Source organism: Phaenicophaeus curvirostris, chromosome 6, assembly GCF_032191515.1.
Source record: "Phaenicophaeus curvirostris isolate KB17595 chromosome 6, BPBGC_Pcur_1.0, whole genome shotgun sequence".
In the NCBI taxonomy this organism is placed as follows: Eukaryota; Metazoa; Chordata; class Aves; order Cuculiformes; family Cuculidae; genus Phaenicophaeus; species Phaenicophaeus curvirostris.
Window position 1 is genome coordinate 15436049 of NC_091397.1, and position 23948 is coordinate 15459996.

General features: G+C 39.4%; 1 protein-coding gene across 4 annotated transcripts in view; it reads left to right on the plus strand.

Annotated features, from left to right (window-relative positions):
* The window catches only part of NRP1 (neuropilin 1), a 117147-nt gene that overhangs the window by 45435 nt on the left and 47764 nt on the right, over positions 1-23948 (plus strand). For all 4 annotated transcript variants that reach the window (XM_069859368.1, XM_069859370.1, XM_069859369.1 and 1 more), the window contains exons 3-6: positions 484-665; positions 6395-6622; positions 14083-14238; positions 17009-17175. In XM_069859368.1, the coding sequence (XP_069715469.1) occupies positions 484-665; positions 6395-6622; positions 14083-14238; positions 17009-17175 (733 nt within the window). The remainder of the gene's footprint in view (positions 1-483; positions 666-6394; positions 6623-14082; positions 14239-17008; positions 17176-23948) is intronic.

Consider the following 23948-nt stretch of genomic DNA (forward strand, 5'->3'; position numbering starts at 1 on the left):
ATTTATTTATTATTCTGTGGACATATGTTTGGAGGACAGCATATGGAAATCAAAGTATTGTTCATTAAGAGCTCCAGCCAAAAAGACATTTTTGAATTCATAACGGATCTTCACAGTTTGAAAAGAATGCTATGCATTATGTATTGATAACAACACTGCACAGACAAAGGAACACAATTTAATAATACAGAATTGTGCTCATGAGATTTCCTTTTTTTTTGTTAATTGGTTACTTTAGCTGACATTGTCTGCCAGCATAATGGACACCATTCTTCCTAATAGTTCCATGTTGCCAGATGATGTCTACGGACATAATGTAGTCCATTTTAATTATTTCATTTTGCTTACATCTTTCAGCATAATGCATTTTCCAAGCAAGCTAGCATTTTTCTTGATTATCTATGTTGTGTTATGGTTTCTAAATTAATTAGGTCTCCTTCTTTCCTGGAAGTTAAAAGTTTCTTCCTTCCATTTATCTACTAGGTACGATTATGTTGAAGTGATTGATGGAGACAATGCTGAAGGACGCTTATGGGGAAAGTACTGTGGAAAAATTGCTCCACCTCCTTTAGTGTCTTCAGGACCACATCTTTTTATTAAATTTGTTTCCGACTATGAGACACATGGAGCAGGATTTTCTATCCGTTATGAAGTTTTCAAAAGAGGTGAGAAACAATTCATTGTTCTATAGCTCATAACCTGTAACTTTTGCTCTCATCAAAAAGTTCACCCTAATTCTTCAGGATGGGAGGAATACATGAAAATGCTTGAAAGAGGAAATTGTGTCACTCTTGTCATTCCAAGATGGGGCTTGTATTTGATGAGTGTAAGTCATTAAGAACCCAATGGGTCAGCTGCATCTGTGGATTGACTCCTCTGGGTGTAATGTGATAGTCTTCATCAGCTGTTTGTTTCAGCCTTCTTAAAACATTAGCTTTCTTCCTCTGTGTGTGTGAGGGATAATTACTGTATGATTTACAATGTTACTGTCTTAACAGCACTGTAATCTTCTGAGTCTCTGACTTATTTTGGTTAGTGTTTTGCTCTGCATTCCCAAGAGGTGGCTGTGGGCTCAGAAAGGAACAGAGTATGTGTGGGCAGCAGATGATGTTGCCGTTGTTTTCACAAACCGTGTTTGGTAGGTGAAGGAGAGGAAAACCTCACACCATTCACAGGCATGTCCTGGTGGATTCCTGTGCTGGGAGTTCAGTGCTGATGAGCACAGAAAGCTGTATGGAGCACAGAGAAAGCCCAGAGAAACAAACAGTCTAGGATCATAGAATCATAGAATTGGTTGGAAAAGACCTACCAGATCATCGAGTCCAACCATTCCTATCAAACACTAAACCATGCCCCTTAGCACCTCGTCCACCCGTGCCTTAAACACCTCCAGGGAAGGTGAATCAACCACCTCCCTGGGCAGCCTGTTCCAGTGCCCAATGACCCTTTCTGTGAAAATTTTTTTTCTGAAGTCCAGCCTGAACCTCCCCTGGTGGAGCATTCCCCCTTGTCCTGTCCCCTGTCACTTGGGAGAAGAGGCCAGCACCCTCCTGTCTACAACCTCCTTTCAGGTAGTTGTAGAGAGCAATGAGGTCTCCCCTCAGCCTCCTCTTCTCCAGGCTAAACAATCCCAGCTCTCTCAGCCGCTCCTTGTAAGACCTGTTCTCCAGCCCCCTCACCAGCTTTGTTGCTCTTCTCTGGACTCGCTCCAGAGCCTCAACATCCTTCTTATGGTGAGGAGCACAGAACTGAACACAGTATTCAAGGAGCGGTCTCACCAGTGCCGAGTACAGAGGGAGAATAACCTCCCTGGACCTGCTGGTCACACCGTTTCTGATACAAGCCAAGATGCTATTGGCCTTCTTGGCCACCTGGGCACACTGCTGGCTCATATTCAGTCGGTTGTCAACCAACACCCTGAGGTCCCTCTCCTCCAGGCAGCTTTCCAGCCAGTCCTCTCCTAGTCTGTAGCACTGCATAGGGTTGTTGTGCCCCAAGTGCAGGACCCGGCATTTGGCCTTGTTAAACCTCATGCCATTGGACTCAGCCCAGCAGTCCAGCCTGTTCAGATCCCTTTGCAGAGCCTCCCTACCCTCCAGCAGATCGACACTTCCACCCAGCTTAGTGCCGTCTGCAAACTTGCTAAGGGTGCACTCAATGCCTTCATCCAGGTCATTGATAAAGACATTGAACAGGGCTGGACCCAGCACTGAGCCCTGGGGAACCCCACTTGTCACTGGCCTCCAGCTGGATTTCACACCATTTCCCACCACTCTCTGGGCCCGGCCAGCCAACCAGTTTTCCACCCAGGAGAGTGTGTGCCTGTCCAGGCCAGAGGCTGACAGTTTCCGAAGCAGAATGCTGTGAGAAACTGTGTCAAAGGCTTTACTGAAGTCCAGGAAGACCACATCCACAGCCTTTCCCTCATCCAGCAGCCGAGTTCATAGAAGCGATCAACCAGACCTATAGAAAATTCCTCTTTGATAAGACTTCCAGATTCAGTAGCTAGAAGGGAAGTAAGATCTTTTTTTTTGGTGTACACATTCCCTATAGCTGGATAGAGATAAATAATACATATAGTCCATGCCTGCAGAATAGAGGACCGAATCTTATAATATACAGAAAGACAATAAGCTATAGAAAGACAATAAGCTATAGAAAAACACGTTTACTTCAACATCAGTGTTTAGGGTCATGTTCTCAAAACCAGCTTAAAACTCCAAATTTGCAGTGCACACCACTCCCAAGCAGTGCCCCATACTCAGAACCAGTTCAAGTCCCTTTTATGCACCTAAAACAGAGCCAGATTTTCAGCTGCGTTCAGCACACGCGTGTTCAGAACATACACGTTCAGAACATGCGCTTGGTGGCAGCTGTACTGTTAATGAGGAGCTATTGCATGCTATTGCTCTTCTGCACAGTTCTAATTGGGGCCACAGACCTCTTGTTCACCATCTTCCCTGTGTGTAAATCCACTCTTGGCTCCCAGAAATACTTTTGGCGACCTTCAGGGTCACATTTTTTAAAAGAACTCAGCATTCAAATGACACCAAGCTTCCCTGAAAAAAATCTCTCTGTTTATTTCAGTGTCTTTAGAAGGCTAAACTCCTGAAATTGTGCCTTGAAGTTGCTCAGTGCTTACAGATACAATTCCATCTTTCATAAAGAACAAGGCTGAAACAAAAGAAGAAGTTAAAGAATGGCCAGTGAAGCAATTTGTTTTAGCGACTGAGCATTTTAAAGAAAAAAGCTTTTATTTATTTTCTAATGGTGTAGTAGCAACTCAGAGCTCTGACAGGAATGTCATGTTTATTTCCTTGTGTGGTCATTTACACCTCTCAGTGATGCACATTAACCATGTTAAGATGGCATTATGAACGTGATTTTACACACACAAAAGTCAGGAAACTCAAAATTATGGCTCCCAGAGCAACTTTAACTCTAGTTCATTCTGCATAAACTGTATATTAAGACGGGAAAGTTATCACCAGGTACAGTGTTAGAAATGCTGTGTGTACACACAGGATGCAACTTACTGTTGCTGTGGGAACACAGGCCTTTTTATATTTTGAGTTAATGCATATATGCTGTTCTAAATTTACATTTTATTTTCTGTACCAAATAAAGCTGACCAGTTTACCCTGTTATGCAGGTGGAGCTCAGTTGCTCACACCAGACTAACACGCTTCATTTTAGCATATTCACAACTTAGTCATCATTTCCCAGGTATGAGAAATATTGTAAAGATCCCAAGCCCACAGTCCTGTGGTGCTGAGCTGCATTCCAGCACACAGTATATTTTTGCCCATTATCTCTGTGAAAGCATCCTTAGTTTTTTAGAAGAAAACATCATACTTAAATTGCCACACACCATGGAAATGGTAAGGAGAGACAAGCACCCATAATAACTTGTGATGAATTTTTTATAGGTTTTGAGAGTATGTGCTGTTTTTACTTCTAATCCCGCTCCTTAGCCAGAAAGACAGTGAAGAAGTTGAATTCCAGACTAAAACTTGAAACCCAGGTTGCCTAATGGTTTGCCCATCTGAAAGGTTCATCATTTTGGCTCTGTCAGCCAGCCTATCTCAGGGTGGATGAGTAGCCTCTTCACTAGTAGAGGACCTACATGGTTCACATTCAACATTCCTAACTTTAGTCAACTAAATTTCTGACTCAATGACACCTAGAGAAAGCAATTGAAATAATCTCCAGTGCCATATTTTTTTCTTTGCCCTCTCTTTTGCCTTCTCTCTCTTTCCTTCAGCTTATCTCTCTTCCTTTGTTTCATACACACCCACATGTGTAAATTCTCTGATCTGTGCCAGAACCTTTTCTGCCACTTTTCCATGAACATCACCCCATGGACTCCATTGTAGCGTCAGTGTTGATTTAATTCCTGGAGTTCCTTCGCAGTGTCAATAAAGAGTCAAAAAGCTGTGGAGGGCATCTTAGTGAGGCAGCTCTTCTGAAAACAGTTTTTGTTTCTTGCACCAGATTGACTTGAACGTGTTTAAAATAAAGCAAGCTGTTATTCAGATACCATGTGTGAGTGTAAGGAGCCTGACGACCATGCAGTCGCAGAGCCAGGATCTGGCTGTATTTAGTAAAGCAATAATGATTCTGGCTTACATTTTATATTGCATCTTTCATTGGATTTCAAGAGGTGTACAGAGCACTTTATGCTATGAATGGCATAGCAAAGCTATTTTATCCTGGAACAGCAGCTACTGGTGGGAGTGAGGAGGAACAACTAGAATATGACCCTCCCATACATGACAAGGAGACAAGGGAATGACAGGGAGAGAAGAGAAATATCTGACTAATGTTTAAGGGGGCGATTTAATTATAGGCAAAATATAATTTCCCAAATTGGAATGGGTCAGGTTATGCGAGCATTAATATCTACATCTTCTAAAATATGCCATGAAGTGCTCTGAATATTGATGTGGTTACTCAAGCATTTCCTATCAGTCTCTGTTGAAGGATAAAAATACCTGAACCAACAGCATTCATTCGGACCCCTCTCTTGCATGCTGAATTTAGCTGGGAGTTGGCCAAATCCGTGGGGGGTAATATGCTTGGCACATTAACAAGAAAAATATTTTCTATGGTGAAATAAGAGTATTCATATACGTAACAAGCCAGATTGTTTTCCTTCAATGATCTGTGTTAAGCAATGGAAATCCTCTAAGGCTCCTTACTGCAGTCTCTACGCATACTGGGAATCCTCATACACAGTCATCTTTCAGCACAACCTGTCGTAACCAACCTCTGTTGCCTATCTCCTGCCTATACTCCATGTCCAAAGACCTTCCTCTGAGTCATCCTACCCAAAGTCCCAGGTCAGCTGCTGTCCACTGATGCCCCAAATCCTGTAAATCACTTCCCATTAAACTTCAGAGAGTCAGAAGTCAGAGAGGGAGGGGTACCTATGCTGACCCTGTGGGAGGATGTGTGGGCAGTGCCTGTGGCTGGTTCTGAACACACCTGCAGATGTGGGATACACAGAAAGGATTCCTGAGAGACCTAAGAAAAGGTGAAATGTGATCTGTCAACAAGAGAGGGACTCCAGTTTTAGTCCCGCATATTCACAAAGGCAAATCCAGTGATCTTGCCTTTTATAACCTTGCATCTTTACTGCCACTTTCCTGCTCCACCAAGAACAGTGTTTGGAGCATCCCATTGTGCCATAGTGGGGACATCAGGGAAAGCTGATGTGTCAACATTGACATTAGGTGACTTCTAGCAACACAGCCTGTAATCACATAGTTTATCATGCCTGCCCTAACAGCAACATTTTACTGGTGCACCTGTGTCAACACCACTCAGAATGAGTCACTCACCCTTGGTACATGTACGAATTACCTTTCACATTTAGTTTGTCAAGGAGGCATAGGTCACATCTGGCAGAGTTACTGAGTCAGCGCTCCAAGAATCTGAAACCACTACTCCCTCTACTGAATTCACTCACCCGCTTTTGTAAAAATTACTATTTCACCAATAAAAGCCTGTCAGCTGTAAGATTTAAAGATTTGAGCTTGAAGGGGCTATAATTATTTCTCTAGGGCTCTGTTGAGATTTCTGCAGCTTACGCTTTCATTGTTCCCACATGACTTTGTATTTGTCATAATTTTTTCTAGAGCTGGTACAAGTTTTCGTATTGTTCCATACAAATAGAAAATTGGAGATCAGAGAGTATATGCGAATTGTGCTTTAGAATTTGACTATCAATAATAGGAACAAGCTGGCTGAACGATTAATACAATGATTGAAATGAGGTGTTTCATTGAAAAGCCAGCTTTGCTGCTGGAGAGACAAAATGACCTTATTTGTTTTCCAGCTAATGACTTTGCGTAGTAGTATAGTGTAAACCAAAGTGATTTTTCTCTTATAGGACCTGAATGTTCCAGAAACTTTACTTCATCAAGTGGAGTGATAAAGTCCCCTGGATTCCCTGAAAAATATCCCAATAGCCTTGAATGCACTTACATTATCTTTGCACCAAAGATGTCAGAGATTATACTGGAATTTGAAAGCTTTGAGCTAGAACCTGATGCAAATACTCCAGCGGGAGCGTTCTGTCGCTATGACCGATTGGAAATCTGGGATGGATTCCCTGATGGTAAGAGAAAGAAAAATGGACTGTGATATGCATAACCATTACTCTAAAGTGGTCTGCAGAAGGCATATTCTCATTTTTTTAAATGTCATAGTGGAGAGGTCCTTGCTTGATTTATGTGAATCGAGTTGAATTAAAGAGAAATGGGGGAAATGCTCTGTAAAGTCTTTCAGTAAAGCATATCACAGTGTGAATGAGGTTTTTTTTATGAAATGTGTTTAATTTTGAACAGTTGGCTCAAGGAAATCTCTGTTTTTAGAGGAAATATGTAATGAACCTTCTGTGCTAAAATAAATTAAATATGAAGCCTTATAATGGGCCCCCAAATTTTCACAGCTAACACATGGATATTGTCCAGAAATTTCCAATAACTTGTGCAAACTGGACTTCAGGCACTAACCTTCCAGCTTGAGGAAGAACCAGGTTATAAACCAGCCATCAAAGCAGAGATTTCTTTGCCAGAGAAAGTGTGGTGTCCATACAATTGAAATCATAATGACTAAATTATTACCTAGGTCAGTAAACAGTCATTGAGTTATTCATTCAGGAGGCTTCAGTGATCGACCACTGCAGGGTTCTTCCCATATGGTGCTCTCTCTTCCAGCAGTGTAAGCAAATGCAAAGGTTATATTTTAATTTGTTAATTTATAATCTCTGGTTAGCTGGGCACATGCATCAGGGTGGGTGTGTAGGGTACCGTTCTGGAATTTACTTCTCTGACATCTCATTAATTTTCCACTTAGTTGTTGACCACATTTGACCTTCTGCGAATCTGCTAAGTGCATGGCTAGATATTAGCTAATGCTATAAAGCCACTGAGCCCTCATTTCACCCTCCAAGCAGTCTCACATCCCTGTTTGACGCTGAAACTGATGAGCAAAACAGCTGCATGATTTCTTTATCCTTTTCTTATATGGCAATGGGTCCTCCAAGGACCCCAGCTTGATAGGCTGTGGCTCCAGCCTAAAAGGGACTGTTCAAGTTGACTGTCTAACCTTTAGTGTATCCAAATGCCTATATGAATTGTGCTTACTATGGAAACTGATTGTGATGCCTTTTTCACTGTTTTTACGTATGGCATAAGCTGATAAAGGGAAGTGTCTTGAAGCTGTCTTTTTTCTTCTCAATTTTGTTACTTATAGCAAAATTCAAGGGATGGAGATTTATGTTGTTTGTGTTAGGCAGTAATTACAGCTACTTCAGTTTTACACTGGTGTTATAACTCATATTAATAGATATCTTCTTTGCTTTTATGAAAAGCAGTGGCAGTTTCTACAAACTGCTAATCCTACACCAATATTTCATTTAAATGAAAACATAACAAGCAACATATTTTAATAACACATTTAAACTTTTTTAATAGATAAATCCCCAATATAATTTTAATTTAAACTTCTATTGATGCTACAGTAAATAGGTGTATGCTTTTTAATATATATTTGGATTTCTCTTTTGGTTTTGCTTAATGGGTTTATCATGGATCTTTTCAATCCACTCCAATAAATAGTGTAGAAACAGCCATAACACTAGATGAAAGACTATTTAGTATTTAATGCCTCAGTTAGGAAAACAGTATTATAACACTACAATAATGATGTCTGGAACATGTAATAATGGGTTTATTTGTATAGAGGCCAAATCTTTCCAAGCTGAATTCCTGTAGAACTTACATTTAAACTGACATGTAGAAAGATGATCCAATCAATCAATTTATGTGTAATATTGCCAAAAAGAAATGCATTATTGTTAGCGTCAGATGGTTTCAAAGCAGTAATTTCCTGGTTCAAGAAAGTAACTGAGCCATACTGAAGAACAATTAACAACAGGCATTATCAGCCTTCCAATTCCCTCACAAACTGTCTAAACCCAAAATGATCCTGACATACAATAAGACTGTTTACATGGTTTTGTACATATTCAGCTGAATTTGTAGGCTAGAAAGAAATGTTTCCTTAGATAAAAACCGTTGGAGGTTTTGCCGGTTGTAGGGAGATATGTGCTGCATCGTTTCACTATCGGACGAACCATAGCCAGCAGTCAGCCTCTCTTGTTTAACTTAACCATATAAAGACAGAGAGGACATGATTGCTTATCCATCAATGCATCACAGAAAGAACCACTGGGAGGGGGAAGAGCAAAGCTGACACAAGAAGCCACTGGGGTGATCTGGCCATAAAATGAAGATAGGAATTGAAGTTTCTAGATATCAAAAAAAAGGGTATCCAAATAATTGAGGGGAGAGGGGAGGAGAAAAGCAAGAAAAATAAATCTCATTTGCATTCACATAGAAGCAGAAAATTTCTGAAAAGTATTAGACACAATGACTCCGTTTGATGAAGGGAGGCTCACCCAGTGTGAGTCTTTTATGCATTTGTCTGTTTCCCTTGTGTCCTTGAAAAAGTATTCTGGAGCTACATCTACACTATTAACTAAAACATGGCCAGCATGTGTGTACTTCTTAATTGCTGGCATACACTCTTGCATAAAGTCCATGTAAGTTCTCACTTTTCCAATAAATTATTAGGCATGGAGGACAGAGAAAACCAGGGGCCATTCCCAACAGATGATTTTACTCTGGTCCCAGGAACAATCCCTGGCCACTGGCTGCAAATCCTGAAGGTGGTCCCTGGTCTGCTCTGTTTAGTGATATGGACGTAGCCATTAAAAAGGGAGCTATTTTGCTTTGTTGTACTGCATTGCTGCTCACATGCCCAGTGGTATTAGAAGTTAAAGCCCCCATTGCACTACACGGATGTAAACATGAAATACAAGGATTTTTTTAAATGTCTGGAAAAAAAAATATGTCCTTCAGTTCAAATCCACTGCTTCACAGCAGCACAGCTGTGGTTTGCCAGGATGATGGCAATTTTTGATAGGACACTTGATGGAAAACAGTTGTGGCTGCAGCCGGGACAGAGTCAGTTGGACAACCCCCTGATCATTCTGCTCTTGCCCAACTCTGGCAATCAGGCATCAATGTTTGAGCCTGGTACTGTCAATCTCCTCATTTTAAGCGTGGAGCAGCACCTCACTCTGATTTGTCTTCAAGATCTACTTTAGGGCAGTTAATAGAGCTCTGGATGTGCTCATCTAATTGACTGTACTGGGAGCTATGGATCACAAACTCGGACATAAACTTTAAGCATCTAAATAAGAGCGGATGAAACCCATCATAAGTGGAAAATGTTTTCACTGTAGAGTTTGGTCAACTACAGTTGCTGTAGATCAGTACGAAATGAATTTGCTGTTCTCTAGAGTTGGGATTTTTTTCTTTCTTCCCTCAAAAAAGAAAAAAAGAAGAGAGAGAGAAATATTATCCTAAACACAATTTCTCAATAATGTTTGAAAAGATACATCAAAATCTGTATAATTCTGTTTGCATTTTACTTCTACATAATTGATGTTTTTCTGATGGAAAATGATTTTCAGTTAGACAATTTACCAGTAACTCTAACAGTCATTCACAAAGACGTTAATACTGAAACGCTCTATCACAACCATAGAGTCTTCAGCCTACCTGGCTGTCCGCTGTTCTTTAATGGGATTGAATCTGGCAAGTGCTGAGTACTCAGATCTTGATTCTGCAAAAACGTGTGCTTATCTTTGAAGCAAGTGAGCAGTTAGATTGACTTTGAAAGGAATTCACTGAGGACACTTACTGAGCCTGAAGTTAAACACTGGTGTAAGTGTTTTGCTGGTTCAGGAGGGGAGTGGTATGCATTGAGGAATGTCTCAAACCTGGCATTTTGTTTCTGCATACCTGCATGCCAAAGGCACCCTTTGGTCTCTGTTTTAAAAGTAAAGCAATAAGAGAAACAAACCCTGTTGGGGAATGTTTGAGAGCTACAAGGACATGTTGCAAATATTGTGCAGAACAGGGACCATAATTTGAAGAAGAAAATGGGTGGAGTTGGAGCAGGAGAGTGTGTAGATGACAGTATAGAAATATGTGATTCTGCGTGAATAAACTGTACAGCAAAAGTATAGTCACAAATATACCACAGCCAGCTTCATCCAAGAACAGTCCATTGATGACTTTGAAGAAAAATAGCCCACTCAAAACCAGAACTAGCTTAAGTGATGAATTACACATATTCATCATGCCGCCCTCTTTGAAGCTCTATACTCTCTACTAAGGGCTCAAAAATAATTTAAAGAAGTTTACATATGGTTTGAGAACCACAGGCTAAGCATTGCCGCTTCGGTCAATACCGCAAGTGCTTCCACTGAGTTACTGAGCAGTACAGAAAGCTGTATTTAAGTCATTAACATCAATGCACATGAAAGTTGCTATTAATCTAGGTGTGTTTCCTCTCTATTGTGGTTGCTTTCTATACTCCTGTGAGAAGCTATTAAGATATAAGAGTATACACAAGCTCAGTTTAAGTGACTACTGGACTGTGAGGATGAGATTCATTTTTCAGCTCTTTTCTCTTCAGCATCCTAAATTGTGCACAAATTTTTTGTCAGTAACTATCACACTGCTGCAAAAATACTGTTCAGAGCACCCCAGCACAGCTTTAAGGACCAGCTTTAAAATTGAGTAAAATTGCTAGTTAACATAGTATTTTAATATTTTAGAAGCCTGATAGGTCATTTTTCCTTGCTTGTGTGTTCATTGGGGTTTTTTTTAACTGAATTCCAAAAGCTAAGATTTTAAGTGGGTGGGCAAATGTGTATTTCAATAAATCTCAAAATTTCCTGATTCAGATGCTCTTTGGCCTGAAGGGCAAACAGTAGAAAAGAATTAGTAATGATAAGGTTTCTGTTTAGTCTTAAACCACCATCTGTATTCTATGTGTTCCACACTCAGATACTGTAAATCTTGAAACATACATATTAACAACAGTCAAGGACTTAATCAAGTTCTAGAATTAGACTCTGCGTTTTGGGAAGAGCTTGCAAAACAGTTTTTTTAGTTGCTCCTCCATCTTTTAACCTGTAAGTTATTCATTTTGCACTGTATCATACTATGCCAATAAAAAGAGGAGCCAAGGTCCCAGAAATATAACAGGTACGGTATGGGCAGTAATGTAGAAGTGTCCTTAAGTGAGCACATTTCCAAGTGACTCATATTCAGAGTAAACCTTCCTGGGGGATGCTGAACAAGGTGACATGATCTGCAACTAGAGGCTGCAAAAAGCATTCTGGACACAATGACTTTTCAGTACCTGCCACCCTAACATTCCCATTTGGGGCTGTATATGGTCTATTATGAAGACTCATCTCGGTCGTAAGGAAAGATTAGGAAAGTGATAAAAAAGCAGTGTCATAGTCTATCTAAGCAGACAGCATTGTCGTCTCCTGAATGATTGCTCAGATGGTGTTCCAAACATGGCATTTATTTGGTGTGGTGACACCTGAAAAATTTGATAATTTATTGTCATTCAAAAGTTTTCACTACTTGAAAAAAAAAAAAAAGGAGGACTTTCTCTTAGCTATTTATGTAAGAATAAGAATGTCTATATCATCCCATTCTTCTCAGATCAATATTGTATTAGCTCAGAAGGCTAAGGTTGACATGTTGTGCAAAAAAATTCAATACCTTTTTAAGTCACATTCTGCAAGATTTTTTTTGGTCTTGCATCTACATAGCTAGCAAAGGGAATAGGGCTGTGATAGCAGAGCCCATTTGTAGAAGATTGAAATGAAGAATCACTAAATATGTCATAAAAATTATAAACTAGTGAGTCATGGGGAATCCTTAATCCTGTCTGCTTTAAACAAAGTTCTCTTCTGTTTGCCATTTCAAAGAGACTTCCCAACAGGAAATGAGAGGAGGGAGGCTCGGAGTGACATAACACGGTAGCCTTATCCTCCTTATTTTCTTGCAGTTCAGAGCAATGTCAGCAGCTATAGTGTTGGAAGGCCATCATGAGAGAGAGCAAGATCAGAGCCGTTTGCACACAGAAAATGCAAAAAACAAAAAAAACCTCCAAACCTGCAGCAGTTATAGTGGGAGCACTATTTTGTGTTTTTGAAAAGCCACTAATAGTAACAGTCTAAAAAAACCTTCTCACTCCAAATAATAAAACTGTAGAGCTTTAGTGATTTCTAGGATAAGGAAGACTTCAACTCATATCCTCTGTAATGTTTTTCAATCTGTCAGTGCTGCATTGAACAACACTGGTGTAAAAGGGCTGAACTGGCAGGTATTTTAAATGCCATGGGATTGCCAAGGCAACTGAGGACTCACTATGGGCAGAATATTGATAGAAAAGCACATGCTGGCAGCAAGAGCTCTAACATCTGAGCTCCCTCTTTCTGGCAGCTCTAGGGCCTTACAGAAATGTGTAGCTTACATAATAAAGTTATTCCAAGCTGGAACTGTTTTACTTGTTGGAAAATGCCAATAAATGACTACAAAATTATGTTAGCTGAGGTTTTTCTTTGAGCTGTGAATAATTAGGATATATAAACATTTTATATTTTAAACTAAAAATGAAATGAACTTCCTATAGAACTGACAAGGTGTTAATTTAAGCCTGGAAAGCCAGTGGTGTAAGCATTAGAATGACAACTTATGATTATTTTCATGATTGACTCCATAGATAGGGTTTAGCATTATCTTTTCTAATTGTTTATAGGCACAGATGTACCACTATTCAACAGCCTGGGGACCTATCTGTGGGGAATGCTCAAGTGCTAGTAGGCCACATATGTTCATTGCGAATTGAGTAGCTTAATTAAGGAAAAGGATTATCTCACTGCACAGGAAATCCAGAAAAACATCAGAAATTGGTTTATACATTGTTAATACTGAGAGAGATCATGTATGTGTGTATGTGTGTGTTCTGCAACATAGAGATATACTTAAGAAATCCTTGCTCTTTTGAAAGGATTAAGATTTTCCTCTTGAATTCTCTTAGAGTATTCTTTAATATGGAGCATATGGGCAAAAGATCTATAAGGGTATGCTGAAAACCTAAACAGGAGGGCATAAGGAGGTATTGGTCATAGCCTCAATATGCGTGCAAAAGTGTTTTTCTAAGTTTGCTATAAAACTAGAAGATTATCTGCAGTATTGAGCATAAGTCCTGGAAGGTGCTATTTGAACTCCTATTCCTAGAGCATCTTCTAGACTGTGTGGAAAATCAGCTCATTCAGATGTCCTTGTCATAAATAGGTGTTTCAATCACACTTTGGAAAATAACTTTGATGGTTTGTACATGTAATTTTGTGCATCGTTGTCCTCTCTGCACACTTTAAAGGATGCTTTTTGAAATCCTGGTTCTTTACATTTTCAGAGATTTATGAAGCGCTATCTGGAACATTTTAGAAGTAAGACTGCTAGGGTAGGATAAGCAATTTATTGCTTACTGCTAAGTTATTGATATTTTGATTTTGAGCTGTTGTAGAGGTTCACTATTTCCTGCTGAGGGACTCGCTTTAGGAGGCATTGTAGTGGCACTTATTGTTGTAGTAGAACTGGTAGTTTACTATTATATCCTGTCTCTTTGCAGTTGGCCCACACATAGGGCGTTATTGTGGGCAGAACAACCCAGGACGTGTCCGGTCTTCAACAGGAATTCTCTCAATGGTATTTTACACCGACAGTGCAATAGCAAAAGAGGGATTTTCAGCAAACTACAGCGTGTCGCAGAGCAGTGTATCAGAAGGTCAGTATTTATCTATCCCACAGAGCTTCTTGGAAAATATTCTCTGTTATGTTTTCTTGCACACCAGGTGTTGCATGAAACTTTAAAGAAACATTAAATAAATAAGATGGTGGGGAAGGCTTGGTTCTGCTTTTCTTGTTTCTTTTTCTTTTTTTTTAAGAATAGCTGCCGTTTGAAAAGCAGTGCAAGAAGCAGAATTTTCCTTACAGTTTTATTTCACAGTATTATTTATTTCACAGGAAGTTGGGATGATTATTGTGCAAAACTCTGCTGAACAAGGAAATGCAGGAATGCAGAGCAATTGAACACTTGCATTAAAACAATGAAACATGAACAATTGAATGCACTATTCAAAGCCGCCTTTTATTACATGGAATAAGCTTTGATGATCGATTTCTTCAATAAAAATAACCCATTTAATATATGTGCTCTTGTTAAACCATTTCATAAGCTATGTAATCTTTGTTCTCTGTCTCATATTTTTTTCCCAGTTGCCTCTTTTACATGCTTACCCTTTGAAGAATGGAAAGAAGTGAGGGATATGCAGGAAAATAATGGGCTGTGTTACACCATGTCCTTGCACGTTTCCTTGCTGTGCTTGATGATAAAACACACACTTTAAATCAAACTTTCTCCTTTCTGCAACTTACTGAGTTTTGAGGATATTCGCCTTGATTTGATGTACTAGTTTAGTCAATGAAGGAACAAAAGAAAAATGAGTGAACTGAAATTGTCCATTACTCCTCACCACTCCTCTGCCCATTGCCTCCTTAATAGCTTTCTTGCACATACATAACCAGGAACAGGGAAAGGGAAGCACCCAAGCCTCTATGGATAGGAAGCCTCCTCCTCTGTCCCTCTCAGGCTGTACCTCCAGCTAATTTGGCTTCTCCTTAAGTAGAGGCTGCTGCTACCCCTTCATTTGCTAACACAGGCACCTTGGGTCCCCATGTCCGTCTCCTCCACAGTCATCCTCCCTGGGCTATAGAGGCATCATCACACTGGAGTCAGAATGAATAATGTCTGCTAAGCTGGGATGCCTTCAGCTCTTAAACACAGGGCAACAGAACAGGAGAAGTTAGTGTGTGTGACAACCTTTTTGGGGTCATAAGAAGAAATATTTTCTATGACGCAGGCTTAGACAGAATGGTTCCTCTCCTTTAATTTCAACCACCTTTGCTGTTTGCATCATCGGTACAGACAGGGTCACCTCTAGAAGGCAACTCAGCCTACTTATCTCAGAAATGTGAGATATCCCAAGGAGATGCTTGTCCCCCTCAGTAGAATACAGGGAAAGTCCATATGTCTAGACTTAACAAGATAACTACTTCTTAGATATTTTAACATGACTCCTACCTATCATATCTTGCATTCTTTGCGGTGGCTTATGGCTGTCCTAATTACAAACAGAAGTTAATTTACTTTGAGTCTTACCCTAATGTAATTCATCTTCAGTACTTCACTCAAAGCCCCTAAGACACTGAAACAGCACAGAAATGGGGAAAAGTGTGGTGTGCCATGGGAAATGCAGTTTGGCAACGTGTTTGGTAATTCAGTTATGGGGCACCCAAACTACAACTCCTATAAAGTAGCCTGATGGCATTTCTGAATAGAAGTTTTTGGATCCTAGATAAAAGATCTAAACATTTTTTACAGAATGTTTTAATCATCATTGAGAATCAGAGCTTTGCTTATTAAAAGCTCATTTTTCTAATTAATGAATTTTGAACCATCAGCTGATTTTTTGAACCCCTCTGTTAGAGATATGGCACCACCAGAAAAGGTGTCATAAAAAACTGTGTGTACCCAAATGCCAGGGCCTCTGCTTCATGCAGAGGTATTTTACTTTAGACTGCTAATGAAGGAATTATTTATATTTATATACTATGAAGTTCCTAAATGGAAGTGTAGTCACATGTTGTCTTCTCTTGCCCTTGTGGTGGGGTTGGCAAACTTCTGATGGGTACATGAGCAGCTTGGTGTGAGAATGCCTAAAGCCAATGTCCTCCCTTGGTTCAGCAGGGGCTGAAGCCTTTATTTTGAGAGTGAGAGAAGAGTTTAGTCTTCATGCCCTATCAGCCTTTGAATTCACTGTAGTGACTAGGTGTCAATTATTTCTAAATTATCCATGTACTTTTTATGTCAACAGAAAGAGATTGGATGGAGATGATCAACTCATTTAAAATACAGCATGTTAGAGGTCGTAATTCCCTTAGGTCAATACTCTTCTGGCCTGGATTCAAATTTTGTTGATCTGTTTCCTTCCAGTGTCCAGGATCAAAACACAATGGCTGGAATTTTAATAATATTTTTAATTTTTTAAAAATTATTTTTAAAAAATATTTTTGAAACATTTTATACTTTTTGTACAGGAGTAAATAGTTTTAAAATGAAATTATTTTATACAGTCATATAGTTTGTGTTTCCTGGTTTTGTGCGTAATTATGAGTTGAATATACATATCCATGGGAGCGCCTGCACTACCCTAGAAAAGAAAATTCTGTTGTCCTATATTGAAATGGCCACAATGCTGGGCTAAAAATATTTGTATAGCATTATTATTGCAGGAATTGCCATGGCAACTCAAATGACAGTATTAAGAATGACACCATAAGCCCAGTATGCCTCACTTAAAATTGCTAAGGAATTCAAAGTCACATAAAAATAAATTCTTTAGATATTTATATTCAAAGGAGGATAATGTTCTCATTATTCAAAGTCTATATCAAAAATCTGACCATAATAATGGTGGTAATTTGTTTTTCTTCAGATTTCCAGTGCATGGATCCACTAGGTATGGAGTCAGGTGAAATTCACTCTGATCAAATCACTGTCTCCTCCCAGTACAGCGCTATCTGGTCTTCAGAAAGGTCCCGGCTAAATTACCCTGAGAATGGATGGACCCCAGGGGAAGATTCTGTCAGAGAATGGATACAGGTAAAAAGATAGCGTTTTAAAGATATTATTAATAATACTCTCTGGAGTTTATTGAATGTGGAGAATGCAAAATAATGAGAGAAAAATAAAAGAGTGTAGTACTTCTACATAATCTAAGAATCATTGCAAGTGAATAGCTCACGTTCCCTGCTAGACATACAAAAAAAGACTGAATCCCAAAGGCATAAAAAAAGAAAAGTTCAGGAAGATTAGTTCTTCTCCTTCCCATGTCTATTGTTTTTTCGGTCTTCTGGGCACAAATAACAGAGATTTTGGTTTAGTGGAAAAGTCAATATTAGTTCAACATGTACTTAAAGAGGAATGTCCCAGTAAACTGAGCATGTGCTATGTCTCTAGCTGATTACAGTTAAGCATTAATAGGACGTGATGTTTTCATGGACTCAAATTTCACCTCAGAAGACCCATGTCCCTTCTAGAATATGTTAGATACAGAATGAGCTTAGTGGCCTCTGTCTAGTGGTTATTCTTCCACGTTCTTAAACACAACATTCATTAGCAAGATTGGCCACCTTGGCTTTGCTCTGTTAGTACAGGAAAAATTCTGCGAACATTTGACCCAACAAAGAGACTCCTCAAGTTCAGCTAATCGTCTTAGTTGTTGTTTGCTACTTGTCATCAGGTCCATAGCTTAATGGGGCATGATTCCTGAACCAGTTAGAATCTCTCATACGAATTACCATATACAAGTAGTCTATACTAGCAGGCAAGTATTAATATCATTACGTGAAAAAAATACTGGTTTATGTCAATTTTAGGTTGACTTACACTTCTTAGTTATGATCTAGATTCTGTTTTTATTGGTAAAAGCTAGGAGAAAGATGAATATTACTAATATTAAAAATTTATTCCTGTATTTGAAACATTCCTCCTGTTTCTGTTGTTTTCTATAGGAAGTTGCTAACTGACATACAAAACAATGCCTTATTAGCCATCCACACAAATGTTAACACTTGTGTTTTCTGTGTGGTTAACTGTCTGCAAGAAAGCTTAAAAACACATTGAGTAGTAGTTAATAAAGGGAAGAAAGGGGAAAATCATTCAATTCTGATCCTTTGCCCACAATGGGACTCTCAGGTGTTCTGCTTAGGGGCCTTACACATCCTGAGCCCTTGGCAACTTGGCATTCATGTATGATGGACCTAATCAGACTTCAGAGTAGCAAAAAATAAAGTCTGGTGATCGTTTTTCCTTACTTAGTAATAAATGTTGAAATCCCCCCAGCCTTATCTAGGTGCAAGGCTTTTTGATTGCCACTTGTAATCTGTGGAATGCACATGGAAAAAAGGTGGAATGAAGTAGAATCAAATTCCATGTATTTCATCTGGTCTGAGGGTTGCCACTTTTTCTTTATTTCCTTCTTTCATTTACACATTTATGACTGGATAATCAGAACAAGAGAGCTAGTCAAATCCCATTCATGTGTTCTGCACGCTTACTAACTTTATAAAGTTATGATGACTACATATATCCATACATAGCTTAATGCTCTCACTTGGAACAAGATCTTTCTGAGAAAAAATTTCAAAGGACTTTTCTTAACCATTAACTTTTTTAATTACAAATGCATAACAGAATCCAAGGTACACTAGAGTTTATGCTTAAAATAGCTCAGGGTACCCTAGGCCTCCAGCCCATGAATTTCTCAACTTCCTTTGCATTCTGCCATAAACCAGGGTGCTCAGGGGTTGAAACAACCACTGAGCATAATTTTTAGCAGCTTTACGCTGCCTACAGCTACTGCATCAGCCAAGAAGTTGGTAGTTATTTATATGCTGTACTGCTGTCACCTACTTCACCTAGCCCCTGGTTTGGAAAAGGCAGCATGAACCATTTTCCAGAACAGCCTCACCTTAGGACATCTCTTCCACTGCCCAGGACCTATGCAGAGGGGCCAGCACTCCCAAGGCAGACTTCATCACAGAGCAACTAGGGTGTAGCAGCCTTGACTGCAGAGCTTGGTCTTGTTTGCAAGACTGAGCCTGCATAGACTTGTTTGCATTGAATAGGAAAGTTTTACATGTGTTGCAGAAGCACCATTAATTGTTTCTACCAGTCAACCTATGTATCGGAAGGCAGTGAGCTAGTTTGTAGATCGAGTATGCCATCCCTTGTTTTTTTACAAGGTACAGCAGTTTTACTCATCTTTTGTTCCTCTTGTGTCTGAAGGATATTAATTCTTATATTTACTTATTATGGTTCAATTCAATACTAACATTTAAAATTCAAACTTCCAAATGTGTTCTAAATGCTTTCCTGTTAAACTTAATTGACAATCAAGAGATGGCTGCCAAGCGCATCAGACCATCAGACACCTCCATAACAGGGTCCTTACACATGTGTGCCACCATCTTCTACAAAGGCTTGATGCCATTGGCAGTAATCACATGTTGCGAGTTTGTATCTGGATAAAATATTTCCTCTGTACAAATATATCCAGGAACAGATGTTCATCTCCATAAGAGCTTACAGACAACCAACGAAGGACACGCAAGTAATAAAATACTCTGAAATTGCCCATTGGAAAAAAATCATAATATTTGATAAAAGGAGGAACACACTTGTGTATGAAGAACTGAGGTCACTTTGTTCAGTTTTGTTCTCTATGCTATTGTAAACTAGTCATCTACGTGAAGTATTTGCTTTTGTGCAGCATAAATGGATTTTTGTTGTACAGTGCAAGAACTCTAGTATTCAACAGTAAAAAATGATCTGAAGGATACAGCAATGCCGAACTCAGAACTTTTAAAGTGAAAATTTCTGTCTATATACCCTTCTCTGAAGGACAAAGATTTTGTGTAAATGAGTATTCATCAATGTTTTAACCATTGCAGTTTTCCCTACCTGCACACACACTGCAGCTGGTTAAGTAGTGATGTCTGCCATCAAAATGCTAATATGCATATGCAACTAGGGCATGTGTATAAAATATCTACAATCATACGTAGGTAAAGCAGCTTGAAAATTCAGCTCCAAATACTAATTTCCTTAGTGTATCATTTTTTCTATAGGGGAAATACTATAGTTCTCCTTTCCCTTCCTTTTACCCCTCCCTTCAAGGTTAATGTTTTTGCTAAGACAAAAGAAACAAAACCTCAGTTAAGTATCAGCAAGGGGAGATTGGTATCTATAGAGGACGTCTAGAGGGCATGCGATATGATTGTCTCCTTTGAGGTGTTGACGTGTTTTCGCCTTTTCACTGGAAAGAATTAGGAAAATAGTGTGTGCTTGTTCTTAGTAATGGATCTGCATGAATTCCATCTGTTGACGTGGAACTCATTCTTTGGTGGAAAAAGTAGATTGCTCCTTTGTGGCTGACAAGGTACTAACTCTTGAGTCAATCGGAATGCCGCCTGCTTACCAAGCTCTGCTAAGTGAAAGCTGCCTGTTCATTCCTTTCCTTATTTGTTTTGAAATAAATGTCAAAGCTTAAATTCAGAATATCCATAGCACAGTCACACCATAAGTCTGCACGGCACTTTCTCTATTTTATTTTTACCCTCAAACACAGTTTTGAAAATTCCTTGACTAACTTGAGATTTGGAATAACTTCATAATCAGAAACAGAGTCACTCCAGATTGAATTTCTTCTTTAAAAACACATTAATAGAGTCTGTGGATTTTCTTATATGAATGGAATAAAGATACGCATGAAGCAGGGGCTGCTGAGGAAAAGCACAAAGCTTTTGTCCTATGGGATGTTATTAGCTCCTCAACCTTAAGCTCAGACTACTTGTTTACTGCGCTTACATTTCACACACTCAGCTGCCCTTAAGGGTGAAATAGTATAATTTAAAATAAAAAATAAAAACAGGCCTTTAATTTAATCAAGAGCAGGGAACTGCCATTGCAACGTAAGTCATTGTCCCTCATTAATGTATCCTTTCACAGGAAAAATAGTATAGCGTTTCCATTTCTGTAATCTGAACAACAAACATGTTAATAGGTATCAATTACCAGCCAGTTTCAGTACTTAGAACCAGTAAGAAGGCCAGTGCGAGGGCTTCACATCTGGTTTTAGTGAAACTGTTTCTTTCTGTGGTATTTAAAATTTAAAGAACTCCTGTTATTGTGCAATTGGGAATCCTAGGGGAGTACGATGTTAATGAAATCCATAATGTGCAGGGATTTTATGATTCCATTTTCAAGACATTCCTTCAAAAGGGACGACTGATTTCTGCCATGGCAGCAGTAATTGTGTTTTTACAGAGTAGATTTAATGTTTGCATTTAAGAACAGCAGTTACTTTTACACTCATCTTAGAAAGTAACATGCAAAATCTTTATATTTAGTGAATATTTTGCATTTGATTTTTGAAACTTTTGAGCAAGAGCCCCAGGCTCATGCGTGGCAAGCCCTTGCGCCCTAGGGCTGGTGTGATGGATGCTGGTCAGCAGCCCCCAGAGCAGCGCAGGAGCAGAGGAGGCAGGAGGAGTGCCCAGCCGGAGAGCTGCCTCAGCTAAAGACTCTTGAGACCCACATGTGTGTGGTTTTGACGAGAGACTGATTGGGTATTGCCAGGGTCACTGGGAACCTGTGCTGTCATCAATCCTCATAATGGTGTGGGTTTTCAAACCCACAAGGAGCAACACCTTCTGGGTACTTTTACGGTGGAATCTGTATGTTTTCCATCAAAATGTTTCATCTAATGCATATAACATGGATCTTTACTCTCCCACCAAGGTGGGTGATAGTTTCTGGGTGGCACAATTTTTCTGTTACATGATGTAACACTGAGTGAGATCTCCAGCTTGCCCAGAAAGCAAAGTATGTTTGTTTATAACACCAGAACTTCAGTTCATATTATGGCCAGGGTTGGACAGAACCATAAATCCAGCTTTAAGAATCCTAGTATTGGATCAAAACTTTGCACATGTAAAACAAAAAGCACTACTCTAGTATAAACATACTCTGTCAGTTCAAATTTGTTCAAAAAAGGTTAACAGGAGGTTAACATAAATAGACATTATACTCCAGATCGGGTATTATCTGTCATTCTGCAGCTGACATAAGGCTGTATGCTAAGATGAACTCCCTACTGTGTGTCCTGGCTGATATGACATAAACAGCTAATCCAGCCCAAATTTATAGTGCTGGGGTTTTCAGCCGGGCATAGATCTGGTATCTCATGGAAACACAGTGTGAGAGGGTGGCACTGAGAGCAGGTCTGGTCACACCCTCTGGCCTCTGCCTCCTCACCTCCACCTCATCCCACACACATCTCTTTGGCACCTACCTCCCTTTCAGAGTAATTCTCTAGACCTCTAGACTGGTCAGCTCTAGGTACATCAGCTGATGTGCTGTGGAATTCTCCCTCTGCATCTTGCAATATTTAGGCATTTGGAGAAAGGCCAGGGAGAGGTAAGAATAAGCCTCCTCAGAAAGCAACCTGGGAGATCCTCCTTGCCTTCCCTGATTGAATTATCAGTTGTTTATTTAACACTAACTCTCCCGTTCAAGGAAAATATACTTTCATTGATTTAAAACACTCCTATGTATACACAACTTCACCAGAATGCAAGGGACCTCTGAGGTGGAATTTTCCTTCCACATTTGTCTTCATTCCTTTATATTTGCAGTAACTGATCTTCTTCATTATTTGCTACTTTATAAGCGAAACCCAGAAGTATGCATCATGTGAACTGGTATATAGATTATTACAGATTTATTTCTGTAGCACTTCTGAAAATAATTGCAGTTCATCATTTGGTGTTTTGACCTTTCATCTGTGTCATAGCTTATTTCCTTATCAGGTATTCACTTAAAAATATAGTCAGTATTTATATATGCTGCTGCACAGCACATTTGTTTCATTAACAGGTTTAGTCTTACATCAGGCAGCTGTTTAGGTTGACTTTACCAAGCGAACTTATCTAAATATTTCACATGAAAGCTCAGGGAAGTGCAAGTCGACAATGCCTGTTATTTTTATTCTTATTATTTCTGTTTCTTTCGGAGTTTGATATTGCAGTGAAGTGCATCATATTACTGCATCGAATAACATGAAACCTGGGAAACCTCAGCCTCCCAGTTCTCCTAGCCTTTTAAGGACTGCCTGAGAGCTGAAGTTCAGAGGCTTTGTGGCAGAGCTTGCCCATCATTAGGGGGAACACTGACATAAAAGCACAAAACCTGTCAGTCCTTTGTCTTCCCTGCCACTTTAGAATACAAGTAATGTATTTGGTTCATGTCATTTTACAGTTCATAACCACACTCCAGAAATTACAAAAAGCAGAGTTAGCTTTGTGTGGAAAAGTGTTACAATTTTCTTATGGTCTTAACATACTTTGCACATGGGCAAAGAATGACAAAAGAATATTCCTTTCTGGAAATCACAGTCAGTGCAGACTGTGACAGAGCACAGAACTGGGGTTAATTGACCCAGCAGGATACATTCATACCTTTATTTACTGTGACATGGGAATAAATGGTAGAGTTTCACAAAGGCAAGTACTGAAATTAGACAAGAGGGAGAGAGAGAAATAAAAGGGCCCTACAAAGTATGAAGGTTTTTTTGATTATTCAAAGTGCTTTAAGAGCTATTTTAGTACCAGAAAGTTCCCAGCCATAGATTTATCACTCTGGGGAGGCTGAAGGGATGCACAGAGAACTGAACCTTATTGCTCCAGAAGTGCAGGTGCAAAATGCCGTTTATAAGAAAATCTTCTCTACCTCCCTCTGACATGTTTCAACATCAGCCCTGTTGCAGAGGGGAGTCCTGCGTGGCTTTGAGCAATCCTGTGTGCAGCATATGG